A 15,046-nucleotide genomic window follows, 5' to 3' on the forward strand; every position below is an offset into this window, starting at 1 on the left:
AGTATTTATTTATTAAAATGATCGATTAATAATTGATCCTTATTTTGGGATTATAGGCCAAAATTGTTGTTTTCCGAAAACATTCAAAATAGTAAAAATAGCCGATCTACAAGCTCACAACGCATCGCATCGTGACACGTTGTGACCTTGTTGTCTTGCACAACAATGTTCTTACAACAATGACAAGGTCTTAAGTGGTGAATCGATTCCTTGATATCGTCTCCGTCGGGTGGAAACCTCATATGTCCAAAAACTGTTACTTTTCAGGATTCACATTCAAAAGTATCAAAAGTAGCAGATCTACAAGCTCAAAACGCGTCGCTTCGTGCCACGTTTCGAGCTTGCGGATCTGTGTGATGCTTTCATGTGATGCTGTAGTGTGATCAAGTAGGGCGTTAATTCGCGAAAAAACACAAAAAGTTAGAGTATGGAGATAAGAGATTTCTACCCGACAACAACGATATATACATTTAGAAAAGAAAATAATTATTCGATTATCAACCCATTGAGACCTGAAGCCGATTCTACATGTCTCCTAAATCTCAACAGTTTTATGAAAAACGTATGTTTCTATATCAGTGGTGCTCAATCTTTTTCATGTCAAGGACCCCCAAAATTATATGTATTTGGCCGCGGACCCCCATCAAAATATTTTGTTCCAGGGACCCCCAGAAGCAAAGATTTGAGTTAAAAATGTTCGCTTTAAAAATATATATATTCAAAGATTTGCACACATTTTCACGATTTTTCAAAAATAGCAGATCTACAAGCTCATAGCGCGGCACTCGGTGCCGCGCTATGAGCTTGTAGATCTGCTATTTTTGAATAGCCCAAAGTGTAAAATAATGCTTTTTAGCTCAAATCTAAAAATGACACAGTTCCAAATTCTTAATGGGTTAAAAAAAAGTGATGTCTAAGAAAATGGACAGTTGCAGCCCTATGAGTACCTTGCATAGCCAGGAAGTCTTCCAGAGCGTTGGGCAGCGTGTCCTCCCCTTGCTGCCGGTCCTCGTGACGCCTGCCGTGCACGTGCGCGTGGTGCTCCTTCATCATCAGCATGGGATGATGCTGCTGGTGGTGCTGGTTGTGCCCCAATCTGCCCCGGCAATCAAAGCGAGCCAGAAGCTTCTCCAAGTCCTGCAGGCGAGTCCTCAACCTCTCCGCCTGAAGCAACATCAGCAGCATTTTGGAAGGAACGGAGAAGAAGAAGTTATCAATTGAGAATATGAAATTGTTATGATCCCACCGTTGTCACGGTCCGCTCCTCGGACCGTGGACTGTGACTTTATTATTTAGCCTATGTCTGTCCTTATATGGTATTGGACCCTTTTGGCCACTCTTCCTGTTGTATTGTTCCCTGTTCTCCCTGTACTGTTATTTTGTAGTGTTGTCTTGGTGTTTCCTGTTTTGCCTTGTCGCCGCTTCCTGTCTTGTCTCGCCTGTTTGTGATTGCATTTGTAGTTCACCTGTGTCTTGTTCTGTTACAGCCAATCATGTGTTAATTGTCTTTTGTTCTCACCTGTGCCTAGTTAGTCCCTGTCTATGTATATGCCCCTCTGTTTCCAGTCTGTGTTGATTCATTGTTGTTGTCACAGTGTTCTGTCAGTTACCTAGCCTTGCCTTGTTTTCCCTGTTTAGTTATTAAAACCCTTGCATCTGATCCGTTCTGGCTCCGCGTCACTGTCTGCGCTTGGGTCCTACAACTCCCTGCCTCGCACCGTGACAGAATGAATCAACCAAATGGACCCAGCGGACAGCCCAGCAGATGGCTTTGGTGAAGTACTCTTCATGCCTGCTAGCCATTGCCTGTTCACCAACCTGCTCTCCAGCCTGTCGATGGCCAGCCTACTCATCAGCCTGCACCCCTTGGGGTTGTAGGCCTCCAGCCTCTCTGCTCCGAGCCTGCCCCTGTTGACCCCGTGTTCCCTGAGCCTGCCTTTGCTGAGACAGCTGTTTCCATGCTGGGTCTCGCTTGGCTATCATCAGGGGGAACCGGGCGAGGGGGCGTCTTCGTCCTGGCCTTCGACACCGCCCACGCTCCTCCTCTGCCCAGCATCCAGGAGCCTTCACTGCCCAGCATCCCGGAGCCTCCACGGTCCAACTCCTGCTTCGCCCCGGGTCAGCAGCGACGAACGGCGGGCGGCCTGCCGAGACGTCCGAACCTGGACGTGCTCCGCCAGTATCCAGGTGCGGTGTCCGGTCCTTCTGTGCTGGTTCGTGGTCTCGGCAGGGCCGCTCGTGACCCGTTTTCCGGTCGCCGCTGTCCGGGGCCTCTCCTGCCCTGCCTGTGCCCTCTGCGCCGATGCCCTCCGCGCAGAGCCCTGGCAGCCCCCCCCCCCTGGTTCTTCGCCTGCCGCCCGGGCCTCCCCAGCCGTGTCCCGGCTGGTTCCCGGCGGCCCATCTGGCCTCGACCCCCCTGTCTCCGTCCCTGGACCTTCGCCTGCCGTCCGGGCCTCCCCAGCCGCGCTCCGGCTAGTGCCCGGCGGCTCATCTGGCCTCGTTCCAGTCTTCTCGGCCTGGTCTTTGCCTGCTCAACCGGACTCACCTGCCGCAGTCCGGCCGGACCCGGTTGGCCTTCCCGGCCTCGACCCACGCCTCGCCTTCCTGCCCTGCCTGTGCCCTCTGCGCTGATGTCCTCCGCGCAGAGCCCTGGCAGCGCCCCGCCCCCACCCCCCCCCTGTCTCTGCCCCTTCCCCCACCGGAGGTTCTGGTCCGCTTCTCTGCCCCCCCCCATTCCGGTTCTGGGACGCCTGGAAGTCGTCCCGTGGAGGGGAGGTACTGTCACGGTCCGCTCCTCGGACCGTGGACTGTGACTTTATTATTTAGCCTATGTCTGTCCTTATATGGTATTGGACCCTTTTGGCCACTCTTCCTGTTGTATTGTTCCCTGTTCTCCCTGTACTGTTATTTTGTAGTGTTGTCTTGGTGTTTCCTGTTTTGCCTTGTCGCCGCTTCCTGTCTTGTCTCGCCTGTTTGTGATTGCATTTGTAGTTCACCTGTGTCTTGTTCTGTTACAGCCAATCATGTGTTAATTGTCTTTTGTTCTCACCTGTGCCTAGTTAGTCCCTGTCTATGTATATGCCCCTCTGTTTCCAGTCTGTGTTGATTCATTGTTGTTGTCACAGTGTTCTGTCAGTTACCTAGCCTTGCCTTGTTTTCCCTGTTTAGTTATTAAAACCCTTGCATCTGATCCGTTCTGGCTCCGCGTCACTGTCTGCGCTTGGGTCCTACAACTCCCTGCCTCGCACCGTGACAACCGTGACCAAAAAATGCTACTTTTGTATTTATTTATTCAGAGACGGTGGGAAGATTCAGGATTCACGTCGCTCAGTATTCCCGGCAAAAATATTGTATTAACCCATTAAAACCGGGAAAGTGTATAGTGTCGTTTTAGATTTTAACCACTTTAACAATTATTTTATACTTTGGCTATTCAAAAATGGCAGATATACAAGCTCATGGCGTGTCACTTCGTGCCGCGCCATGAGCTTGTAGATCTGCTATTTTTGGAAAATCTGTGCAAATCTTTGAATATATATATATACTTTTTAAGCGAACATTTTTGAACTAAAATCTTTGCTTCTGGGGGTCCCTGAAACAAAATATTTTGAGATGAGGGTCCGCGGCCAAATACATATCATTTTGGGAGTCCTAGACATGAAAAAGTTTGAGCACCACACGTTTTTCAGAAAACTGTAAGGATTTAGAAGACATTTGTAGAATCGGCCTCAGGTCTCAACGAAAGAAAGAAAAAGGTCCCGGCAAAAGGATTATGCGTATAGTTTCCATATCCATCAACATCCACTTACTTTTCTTTTAATAGCATAAGATGGAAAACTACAGTTTGTTGTCTTTAGATTAAATAGACACTCAATGGTACTTCATTGATAAATCTAGAATTTAACCACTGAAACCCTATAGTTCCTCAGGGCTCTATTCTACAGTACTGTAGGTCTGCTAGCATTTCCCATGACACCAAGGGCCCTATCCCGTCTTACCCCTAAACTTACCATTTTGAAAAACATTTAAAAATAGTTCAAATAGCCGATCCGGAAGCTCTCAACGGGTCGATGCAGATCGGCTAGCTGAACTATTTTAAAAAGTTTTTCAAAATAGTAAAATATGGCAAATACCTTTTACGCATAAGGGGTAAGGCAATACATACTGTATACATATATACCGGCTACAATACACACTATCTTCAGTGCCTGGCATTTTGCCTGCTGAATTTCACGTTGGGCAATACCTAGCCGGTTGAGTGCCTAAACGGAAGCACCTGAAGTTGGCGGAAATACCGCCCCCAGGGATATGACGTTTCCAAATCTGTTTACGTTTTTCCGTGAATGAAACGAGTGTTGTGATTGGTCGAAAAAGATCATTTCCGGGGGGAAATACGTTCCGACGGACGTCCCGCCCCTAGCGACACTCTCTGCATGAGAGTGACCAGGCTTTTCTCTTCGCCAGAGTCACATACCAAAAAACAGCTCATCTAAGCTTGTAGATGTGCTACAGTATGTTGGGGCGCACAACCCGATCATATGACGGAGCATGAATTAAGGCATAACAGTTTCCCAAACCACAAAGCCCTCTCCCACACACACACACACACACACACACACACACACATACGCACAAAAGGAACACAGATTTAAGTTAGAACCCCCAGCAACTCTGCAGGGAACTGGGTGTTTGACTCACAATGACTTGAAAGAGAGAGAGAGACTTATTTCGTGGGCACAAAATGGCAACACAGGACACACTTTGTGTCCCATTTAGATGATCTCTCTCTCTCTCTCTCTCTCTCTCTCCAGCCTTAGACGACGGCACATAAATTAGGCATTTGCCAATTATTTTCTTGTCTTGTATTTCATTTCATATCTGCTATCTGTCATTTATCAAGCATAACTTTCTTCTTCAACCTTTCAAGATTCAGGATTCAAGATTGCTTTATTTGTCATTAGTTTTCCATCTGCAACCAGTGCTAGTAAAACAAACGAAATGATGTTTCTCCCAGTAAGAGACAGCAGAATTCATAAAAAAATACAAACAAACAGTGCAGAAACATACCCTATCGACCTGAATAAAAGGTCCTAAAAAAACAATAATTCACACTATAAAATAAGCCTACCCTGATAAAAACAAAGTATTAAAACTAAAACTGAATGAAATTCATCCGTAGTTCATCTGTTTCACTAGTTCATGATTTGATGCATAGGAATGCATACACCTCCCTGAGTTCATCTACTAGGGAGATTTGAGTTCAAGAAACGGATTGACAGGGACGTGCACAGATAGACTCTAGGTGGTGCTAGAGAACCTGCCCTTTGCCCTCTTGACCAGAAGTGCCCTTTTGAAAAAAAGAGAAAAAAAAGTTGTTGTTTTTTTCAGTTTACAGCAGGGGTCTTCAACTGGGGGTCCGGGACCCCTAGGGGGTCCTCAGAGTTACTACAGGGGGTCCGCCAAATCTTTATGTGATATGATTTTTCTTTTTACCATAACCACTCGAAACCTAGCATCCCTTTTCTGAGGAGAACTTTAGCCAAAAATAGCCGATCTACAAGCCCACAACGCCTCGCAGCGCGAGGCGTTGTGGGCTTGTAGATCGGCTATTTTTGGCAAAGAGGTATAGGTGTAGAGGGAAAAAAGAGCAGACCAAGTAAACAAAAAAAAGTATCATTTACTTGAGCAACTGCCCCTCAAAATGTCTGTGCACGCCACTGATAAGTTGCATACTTGTATTTGTATATGAATAATATTATTATTCATATACAAATACAAGTATGCTAGTACACGCACATATACATGTGTAGTACAACAGGAACTGTTCCTTCACAGACAGAGCCAGAAGCAGAGGAAAAAGAGAGAGAGAGAGAGACGGAGGGATAGAGAGGAAGAAGAAGAGAGGCAGGCAGACAGACATTGGGGACAAAGAGAATAATTGCAGGTGTACAGGGCTGACAGGCCTCGGCGTGTTCAGTGAATTGCCAACGCTGAGGAAATCACAGCATGTAGCGTTTATACAGGTACAAGCCGTCCCACTGAGAACACACAAGCACCGCGGCTGCTACAAGACTGCAGTCAATGGGGGGAAAGTAACTATAAAGCACATTTACTCAAAGTACTGTGTGCATCCGTTTTGAGGTGTTTTTACTCAGTGGTGGAAAAAAATACCTATTTTTTTTTTACTGCAGTAAAAGTATCAATACTGCAACGTAGAAATAGTCTGTTAAAAGTCAAGTCCGGAATTAACATTTTACTTGAGTAAAAGTACAAAAGTATTGGTATCAAAATGTACTTAAAGTACCAAAAGTAGAAGTACTCATTATGCAGAATGTCCCATTTCACAAGTTTTCAAATGCATGAAATGTAAAAAAATGTAAAAAAAAAATCACAATGCGACGCATTGTGATTTTTTTTACATTTTTTGACAAAAGAAACATTTGAGAAAACGTTGTGAATTATGGGACATTCTGCAAAATGAGTAGTTTTAGTTTTGTTATTTTAAAGGGATAGTTCACCCCCAAAATGACTTTTTTTGATATCGATTAGTCACCTCATGGAGACATGAATTCATGGACATTTTTTTGTTTTTGTCGCATTCCTAAGCCAATAATTTCTAAATTGTGGTAGTGCTACTGTACTTTAACTTAACCCATTTAGACCTGAGGCCGATTCTAAAAACGCCTTCTAAAACCTAACCTAAGATTTCTGAAAATGTTCAAATTCTTACTAAAAAAATTAATAAAATATTATGTTGCTATATGTATAGCAACAACTAATGAGACACAGAGGTGGCTCCCGGATTCAAAGGTATAACAACGTATGGCAAGGTGGCAGCAGGTCTAAATGGGTTAAGTAAAGCATTGGAGTAGAGGCTACTTCTTCCACCACTGTAAGTTAACACTACAGTGAATGACAAAGTACCCCCGTTGGTTTTGTCCTGGCCCATGGGAGAACACAACAAGGGGCAGGGGCATATGGATGTGGATGCTGATGCTAATCTCCAGGGAACATGGAAGGCGCTATACTGGAGATCATTAGGGCAAATGTCTGCTCGTGTTCCACTGAGCATCCTCTGTTTACCTGTGATCTAGAAAACACAAAGGAGACCATATGGCTGCCATGCAACGCTACAAAAGACACAATGACCTGGGGGCTATAGGGCTATTTCGAGAACGTTTTGCACCAGATAATGGCCGGTGCCAACGAGGCACATTGTAAACATGCAATTGCGTGCAATTTGTTCATGAGAGCGTTCACCACTGGCATGCAACTACTAAGTATGAATCATGCAGTACATTTACTCAAGTACTGTACTTAAGTAATGTTTTGAGGTATTTGTACTTTGCTTGAGTATTTCCAATTTCCAATACTTTTACTTCTACTCCACTACATCTCAGAGGCAAATATTGTACTTTTACTCCATCACAATTATTTGAAAACTTTAGTCACTAGTTACTTTTCAGATATGAATTATTATATTATGAAACAGCCATTAACCACTTCAGCCCTATCTTATACCTCGGCTATTTAAAAATAGCCGATCTACAAGCTCACAACGTGTCGCATCGCGACGCGTTGTGAGCTTTGAAAATAGCCGATCTACAAGCTCACAACGTGTCGCATCGCGACGCGTTGTGAGCTTGTAGATCTGCTATTTTCAAATATGTTAGTACTTTTACTTTTTGTACTTTAAGTATATTTTGATGCCAATACTTTTGTACTTTTTGAACCATTCAAATCCTAACCCTAACCACAACCTGAATCTTTTCCTGATTGGTTCACTTTCTATGTACAGTATTGATTAGTTTACGTGCATATTCATATGGACAATAATTCATATTGATTAAAAATGATGACGCTAATGGCAACTTTAAATCTTTATGTATGACCAGCATATAATTGCATGTAATCGTGTTTATATTTCATATTAGCACTTATTTGCCAGCTGTGTTAAATTCGTACTGTGATTTTTCTATGAAAGCTAAGAGAGATCTATGTCTTTTTTTTGTTTGTTACAGTTTTACACGTAATTTTGACCTGTCACACTGAAGATTTGTCAATAAAAGGAGCAAGGCGCTCGCTTCCTGGCTCGAGATAACCGAGTTTGGCTGTCTGTTTAACTTGGTTAACATACTGGCTGTATACAACACGCTGTTGTGGGAACAGAACAATAATCTTTTTTAACCATAAAACAAGAATGTATCTTCTGACCAGCAAAAACTGCACTCACAATGTCTATTTTTCTAATTCTTGGCCCTCACAAGTATAGTAATTCAAGTATAGTACATACAAGTACACACACACACACACACACACACACACACACACACACACACACACACACACACACACACACACACACACACACACACACACACACACACACACACACACACACACACACACACACTACTTTGTAGAGTTAGATTATTATTACAAAACATACATTAACCACTTTCGGCCATTTGAAAATAGCCGATCTACAAGCTCACAATGCGTCGCATTGTGAGCTTGTAGATCTGCTATTTTTAAAAGATCTTGCATAATGAGTACTTTCTACTTTTGGTATTTAAAGTACATTTTGATACCATTACTTTTGTACTTTTACTCAAGTACATAAAAAGTACCTTTTCCACCACTGACACACACACACACACACACACACACACACACACACACACACACACACACACACACACACACACACACACACGCACACGCACGCGCGCGCGCGTACGCACGCGCGCGCGCGTACGCACGCACACACACCCACCTGCTCCTTGACCAGGCCGTAGCAGAGTGGACACTCCTCACACTGGTGTGTGGCTCTGTTGTGATAGTAGTTCATTTCACATTTGTCACACTTGTAGCCCACGAAGCCCTGGCGGCAGTGACAAGTGCCGTTGCTGTGACACTGCATGTGGATGGAGCCCATAGGGTCACAGTTACAGGCTGGAAGGGGATAAAGAGGACAGTGACAATGAGTGGGTATTAAAGTGCCAGAGGACCAAAGGGGTGGACATTTGACCACTTGAACCATGGCGTCCCCCTATTCCCGGTATAATGCCATAATAGGCTCAGAGCATAACTGTAGTCACAGGTTTCCAGAAGGTGGCACAACTGTTTCCTGTCGTAGTTCATTTTCCCATAAGCTTTGCATTGGCTATGGCTATCTATTGGCTCAGCAGCAGACTTGAACCGGAAAGACTTTGGGTGCGTTTGAAAATACGGCACTGAGCGCACTGGCCAATACAAACTAGCAATTTCAGAACGCACCCATAATATGAAGGTGTGAAATGTTTCCGATTCACCAGGATCTAAAATGGGGAGCTTTTCCCAGTGTTTCGCCCCAGAGGACGGGGTTTTGAGGTTAGGTTTAGGCATAATTTCTGTGAGGTTAGGATAGGGTTAAGGTTTGCTTTAGGCATAGTTTCTGTGAAGTTAAAGGTTAGGGTTTACGGGGAGAGGGAGTCCCGGTCTAAATGTCTCCGTGGAAGAGTATGGAGACCACTGCAAATGTACGAGTTATATATTGTATTAACATATTCTATCATATAATTTAGATAAGATTCCGGATTGCAGCTTTAGCTCTGAGGGGGTAGCAATGTGTCCATTAGGTTACATTTGTACTAAACATTGTCAGAGTTACAAAAGGAAGAATTAACACTATTAATATAATTTGACTGTGTAAAGTATAATATATAGTTGGCTGCAGTATACAGCTCCAGTATACCTCTGCAACCTCGTGAAGAGAATCCAAAGAAGCTGACTCTGCATGAATCACACAGTCTCCCCTCCACTCCTGCACGACACATGCACTGTCCTGAGACCGGGTGACACGCCTCGGACAGAGAGCCGACCGGATTACACTCGCACCTTATAGGAAGTTAAGAAAAGAAGAAGATTTAAAAAAAAAACATTGCATCACCACATATGGGAACGTTGTGGACTCAAATGGTTCTCTGACTTAAAGTACCTAGCCTGTGACATCAGTCATCTAGTGACATATCTACTGTATGGCGTATGACTTATTCGGGCATTTGGGTTTCATTAAGCCCAATCAGAGAGACAAAGAAGTAACCGATCTACAAGATATAGTAGATCTGCTATTTTCACAATATTTATCTGTGGAACCGAGTCAAACTAAATGTAATGCCTCAATTCAAAACCTATGATTATTTTGGTGGGTGATTATTTTGGGGGGTCCCCTGTTCAAATATGATTTTGGGGGTCGTGGCCTGAAAAGGTTGAGAACCACTGATATAGACCACCTGCAGGGTCACCTCGTAAGAATTAGGTGATAGGAATATCTTCATATCAGGATCGTTGTAGACCGATTTATCCACTTAACACATTGAACGCCAGACGCGTAGATCTACGCGAACCGATTTAAAGCCGCAGTGTGCCAGTCGCGTAGACCTACGCGACTCGCATTTCCCATGTTAAATCGAAAAAGTGCACTTTCCGGAATTTTTTTCGACCCATTTCCGGTTCCGGGGCCGACCGGAAACAAAATAATACTGGTTCCGTTTTTTTCGCTCGCATCCGTTTCCTGTCTAGGCATCAGCTTAGAATCGATTTATCTCCCTTGTGGTTTTCCTCACCGCATCGTCCTGTCTAACGTTCTCGCATGTAACTTCAAAATGGAGGCACGGATCGGCTCGCAGTTTTTTGTTTTTGTTTTTCACGGATCCCGTGTTTGTGTCGAACCACGCGGATTTTAAACGGATTTAGCGGGGGCTATGACGACATGAAAAAAACAAAAAAACAACAAAAAGAGCTTGGCACTGGTAGGTACATTATGAGATTAACCTCTGGCGTTCAATGTGTTAAGCTTGACACATCATACAACAAAAAAATTGTCGATTTATGATGTGCTATTATCCCCTATAACACCTATAATAACATTCCCAGAATAGGGATGCCATGTGGTAAGGTGTTTTAAATATTATGTTTGACAGAATGATGCTAAAGGAATGCCGTTCACCTCTCACAGCCTCTCCCAGGCTGCAGGTTGAAGAAGCCCTCGTCACAGTGACTGCAGTCCCTCCCCGTCACGTGACCCAGGCAGTGACACCTTCCGTCTGTGGGGTGACACTGGTCCGGTGGCCCCGAGGTCCCTGCTGGAGAGCAGCTGCAAGCTGGACACAACACAACACAGCACAACACAAACTGATCAGGAATAATAATGATACTTATTATAATAACATAATGCAATAATGCATTTGATAAGCAAGCTTTACATTGCTAATAAATGTGGTGTAAAGTAAACAAAGCAAGTAAAGTAATTATTTGTAATACTTCTCCACTACATCTCAGAGGCAAATATTGCACTTTTTACTCCATTTGACAACTTTAGTTACCAGTTACGTTGCACATTTAGATTAATAATTCAATACATACACTTACTGATGCACTTTTACTCAAGTACAAATACAGGATTTCCCCTTGTACCAGAATATTTCTACATTGTGGTTTTGTCAATCGTGGGAAGAGCTGTCTCCCACTCTCCGGTACTCGATCAGGCTGCGTAAACACTGGAGAGTCAGCCTCTATTTATGATTTTATGTTTTCTTATTTATTGTTTCATTTGTTGTGTGATGTTGATGATTTGTATGTACTCTATGGACCCCCTGTGTATCTGGAATAAAGTTTGAATCGAATTGAATTGAATATTCAACAAAAAAAAACAGAGTTCTTCTTCCACCACTGCTAGTTCTACGGTATCTTTTATCTAAAAGAAGTGGAAGCTTGAATAGGGGGGATTCTTCTTGTAGCCTCAGCCACCCTAGTTGAATCCCCAATTCCCCTGTATTAAAAGGCTCTCCTCTATCACAGTGTCTGCGTGACAGACACACGGTGAGATCTGGCTGTGTGTGTGTGTGTGTGTGTGAGCACAGCCTCTCTCCATCCATCTGAGAGCTGTCTGCGTGCCAGCCATATATTTCTCTAAGCCGGGAGTGTAACTCAAGATACGCAGACAGCGGGAGTGAGTGTCAGTCAGGGAGACTCATGGTTCTCCTCCTGGATGTGTGTGTCACTGCATCTCACCAGTGGGTGGGGGAAAGTACTCCATTTCGTTACTTTAAGTAAAAGTATTCAAAATGTACAAAGTACAAAAGTATTGGCAATTTGGCATCAAAATATACTATTTGAAAAAGTAAAAGTTTTTTTTTTTAATGTATGAAAGTCCTTTGAAAATGGCTGATCTACAAGCTCACAACGCGTCTCATTGTGAGCTTGTAGATCGGCTATTTTCAAATAGCCAAAGTATATGTACGGGGGGGGGGGGCTGACTTGGTTAATGTAGGTTTTGTAATAATAATCAAAATCTAGCAAAGTAACTTGTAACTAAAGTTTTCAAATAATTGTAGTGGAGTAAAAGTACAATATTTGCCTCTGAGATGTAGTGGAGTAGAAGAAAACGTTTAGAAATTTGGAAATACTAATAAGTAAAAAATACATCAAAATGGTACTTTAGTACAGTACTTGAGTAAATGTTACGTTCCACAACTGCATCTCAGTGGGTTTAGGAATAGAACCGTTCTAAAGCTTTACCACGCAACGTCTGGGTTGTATGTTTATCTCTCTGTCTATAAAGTCCTATTCGTACAGTACGTACGCAGCATGTGTGTCGCGGATCCGCGACGCGCTGTCAGCTTGTAGGTCGTCTATTTTCGCCATGCAACGGAGCATAAATGAGGTTTAAGTCTGCTTGACAGCCTCATTCATGTTTCTTCACAGAGAATAATACCTGGGCACTTCAGACTACCCAAATAAAATACTGGAGCACTCGACAGCTCATCAAATGAACAGCTCAAGACATTCAGCTTGAGATTTTTTTACGTTAATTTGAGAATGTTCACTACCACTCTCAAATTAACCAGCGTTCTCTTATAGGGGCACGTCACACATTTTCAACCCTATATCCTCATATAATTGGTCCTCACTAATGTTCATTACATTACACATGACTATTAAAAACATTGCAGATCTACAAGCTGTGCCACGCTACAAGATTGTAGATCTGCTATTTTTGGGGAAAAAATTGACAATTTGTGCAAATCTATGAATATATATATTTTTTAAAGTGAACATTTGTAACTCAAATCTTTGCTTATGGGGGGGGGGGGGTCCCTGGAACAAAATATTTTGAGATGGGGGTCCACATACATATAATTTTGGGGCGTCCTTGACATGAAAAAACACTGATATTATCATAGCGAAATTTAATCAAAAGAAAGAAAAACTGTTGATTATTTAGAAGACATTTGTAGAATCCCCCAGAAGCAAAGATTTGAGTTACATGTTCACTTTAAAAAATAATAATATAGTATTCAAACTAAAGATTCGCATCAAATTTTCACGATTTTTCAAAAAAGAATTGCAGATCTACAGGCTCATACAGTAGCCGGGCAGATCTGCTGAATAAGAAATCTAAAAATGACACAGATGCATAAATGGGTTAATTGTTTGTTCCTTCCTTCCTTCCTTTCCTTCCCTGACCCTTTTCATATTCAACTCTTTCATTCTTCCCCCTCTTCCTTTATTCACTGACTTCCTTATTCTCTGGCTCCCTCTCTGAAAAAAAAAAACAGAATTCCCAAGTCTCTCTCTGACATCAACTGTCCATATACTGTACCTGCTATATTAATGAAACCATTAAAAGCAGTGGTGGAAAGTAACTAAGTACATTTACTTAAGTACTGTACTTAAGTCCAAACACAGACTTCTATTATTTTTCTGGCCATAGGGTGCAAATTTCAAATGTTGCTACTGTTATCTACTACAAATATTATTAACATTGAGTGACTGTAAGTTCTTCCAGGGGTGAAATGCTCCTTTAATGAAACCATTAAAAGACAGTTAAAGCACATTTCTTTTAAATCATGTCCATGTTTTGATAGCCAAAACAATGAAAATTTACGCCATCAAATTCCAAGGCTCACACTAGTAACTTGATTGATCACCATCTATTCTGTGAAACCCCCCGACTGGGTAAAGACAGCAATCTGGAGCTACGTTTGGTGCCAAGATGTGAGGACTCATGGATTCTGTGAATTATGAACCTGCAGATATATTATTAGTGGTGACTGAGTACTGCATAAAAATCTTAAAAAGACGCACGCACACACACACCTACACACTCTCACGCACGCACTACATATTATATTGCTACTGTATACTATACATTCTTAACACGAACATTAACCCATTAAGACCTGGAACTGTGTCATTTTTAGATTTGAGCTAAAAAGCATTATTTTACACTTTGGGCTATTCAAAAATCGTGAAAATGTGTGCAAACCTTTGAGTATATATTGTTCTAAAGCGAACATTTGTAACTCAAATCTTTGCTTCTGGGGGGTCCCTGGAAGAAAATATTTTGATGGGGGTCCGCGGCCAAATACATATCATTTTTGGGGGTCCTTGACATGAAAAAGATTGAGCACCTCTGATATAGAAACATAGGTTTCTATGGGTTAACCCATTAAGACCTGGAACGCATCTGTGTCACTTTAGATTTCTTTGGCTATTCAAAAATAGCAGATATACAAGCGCTCATAGCGCCTATGAGCTTGTAGATCCGCTATTGATGAAGCACTCGAGAATACACACTCCTCTGTGTCCACTCACCTTTGCATTTCTGGCTGGTGGTGTGGTTGCGGGCGTCGCCATAGAACCCGGGTCGGCATCGCTCACAGTGGTCGCCCTCCGTGTGGCCCAGACACTTCAGGCAGCGGCCGGTGGCGTGGTCGCACACGCCCACCGCGTTGGGGTCCACGTTCCCGTGACAGTCGCACCTCGTGCACGGTCGAGGCGGGCCGGACTGGCCCAGCGGGTCGCCGTAGAAACCGTCCTCACACATCTGACAGCGACTCCCTGAGGGGGGGGGGGGGGCAAAGCCAAGGTCAAAGGCAGTGGTGTAAAGTAACTAAGTACATTTACTCAAGTACCGTACTTACATTATGCCATTATGCCATCTTATAAGGAGCATCAGTGAGGACCAATTATATGAAGATAGGTTGACAATAGCCTGGTG

The 15,046-nt window shown here is 43.1% G+C and overlaps 1 protein-coding gene across 2 annotated transcripts in view; it reads right to left on the reverse strand.

The window, feature by feature from the left end:
- Nucleotides 1-15,046, reverse strand: part of lamc3 (laminin, gamma 3) — a gene marked incomplete at its 3' end in the record, with an annotated part of 244,086 nt that overhangs the window by 25,030 nt on the left and 204,010 nt on the right. For both annotated transcript variants that reach the window (XM_084046138.1, XM_084046137.1), the window contains exons 14-18: nucleotides 14,641-14,886; nucleotides 10,991-11,144; nucleotides 9,737-9,879; nucleotides 8,777-8,955; nucleotides 948-1,164 (exon numbers count right to left, since the gene is read on the reverse strand). In XM_084046138.1, coding sequence (XP_083902264.1) covers nucleotides 948-1,164; nucleotides 8,777-8,955; nucleotides 9,737-9,879; nucleotides 10,991-11,144; nucleotides 14,641-14,886 — 939 coding nt within the window. The remainder of the gene's footprint in view (nucleotides 1-947; nucleotides 1,165-8,776; nucleotides 8,956-9,736; nucleotides 9,880-10,990; nucleotides 11,145-14,640; nucleotides 14,887-15,046) is intronic.

This window comes from Gymnoscopelus microlampas, assembly GCF_963454915.1.
Source record: "Gymnoscopelus microlampas genome assembly, chromosome: 21".
Lineage (NCBI taxonomy): Eukaryota > Metazoa > Chordata > Actinopteri > Myctophiformes > Myctophidae > Gymnoscopelus > Gymnoscopelus microlampas.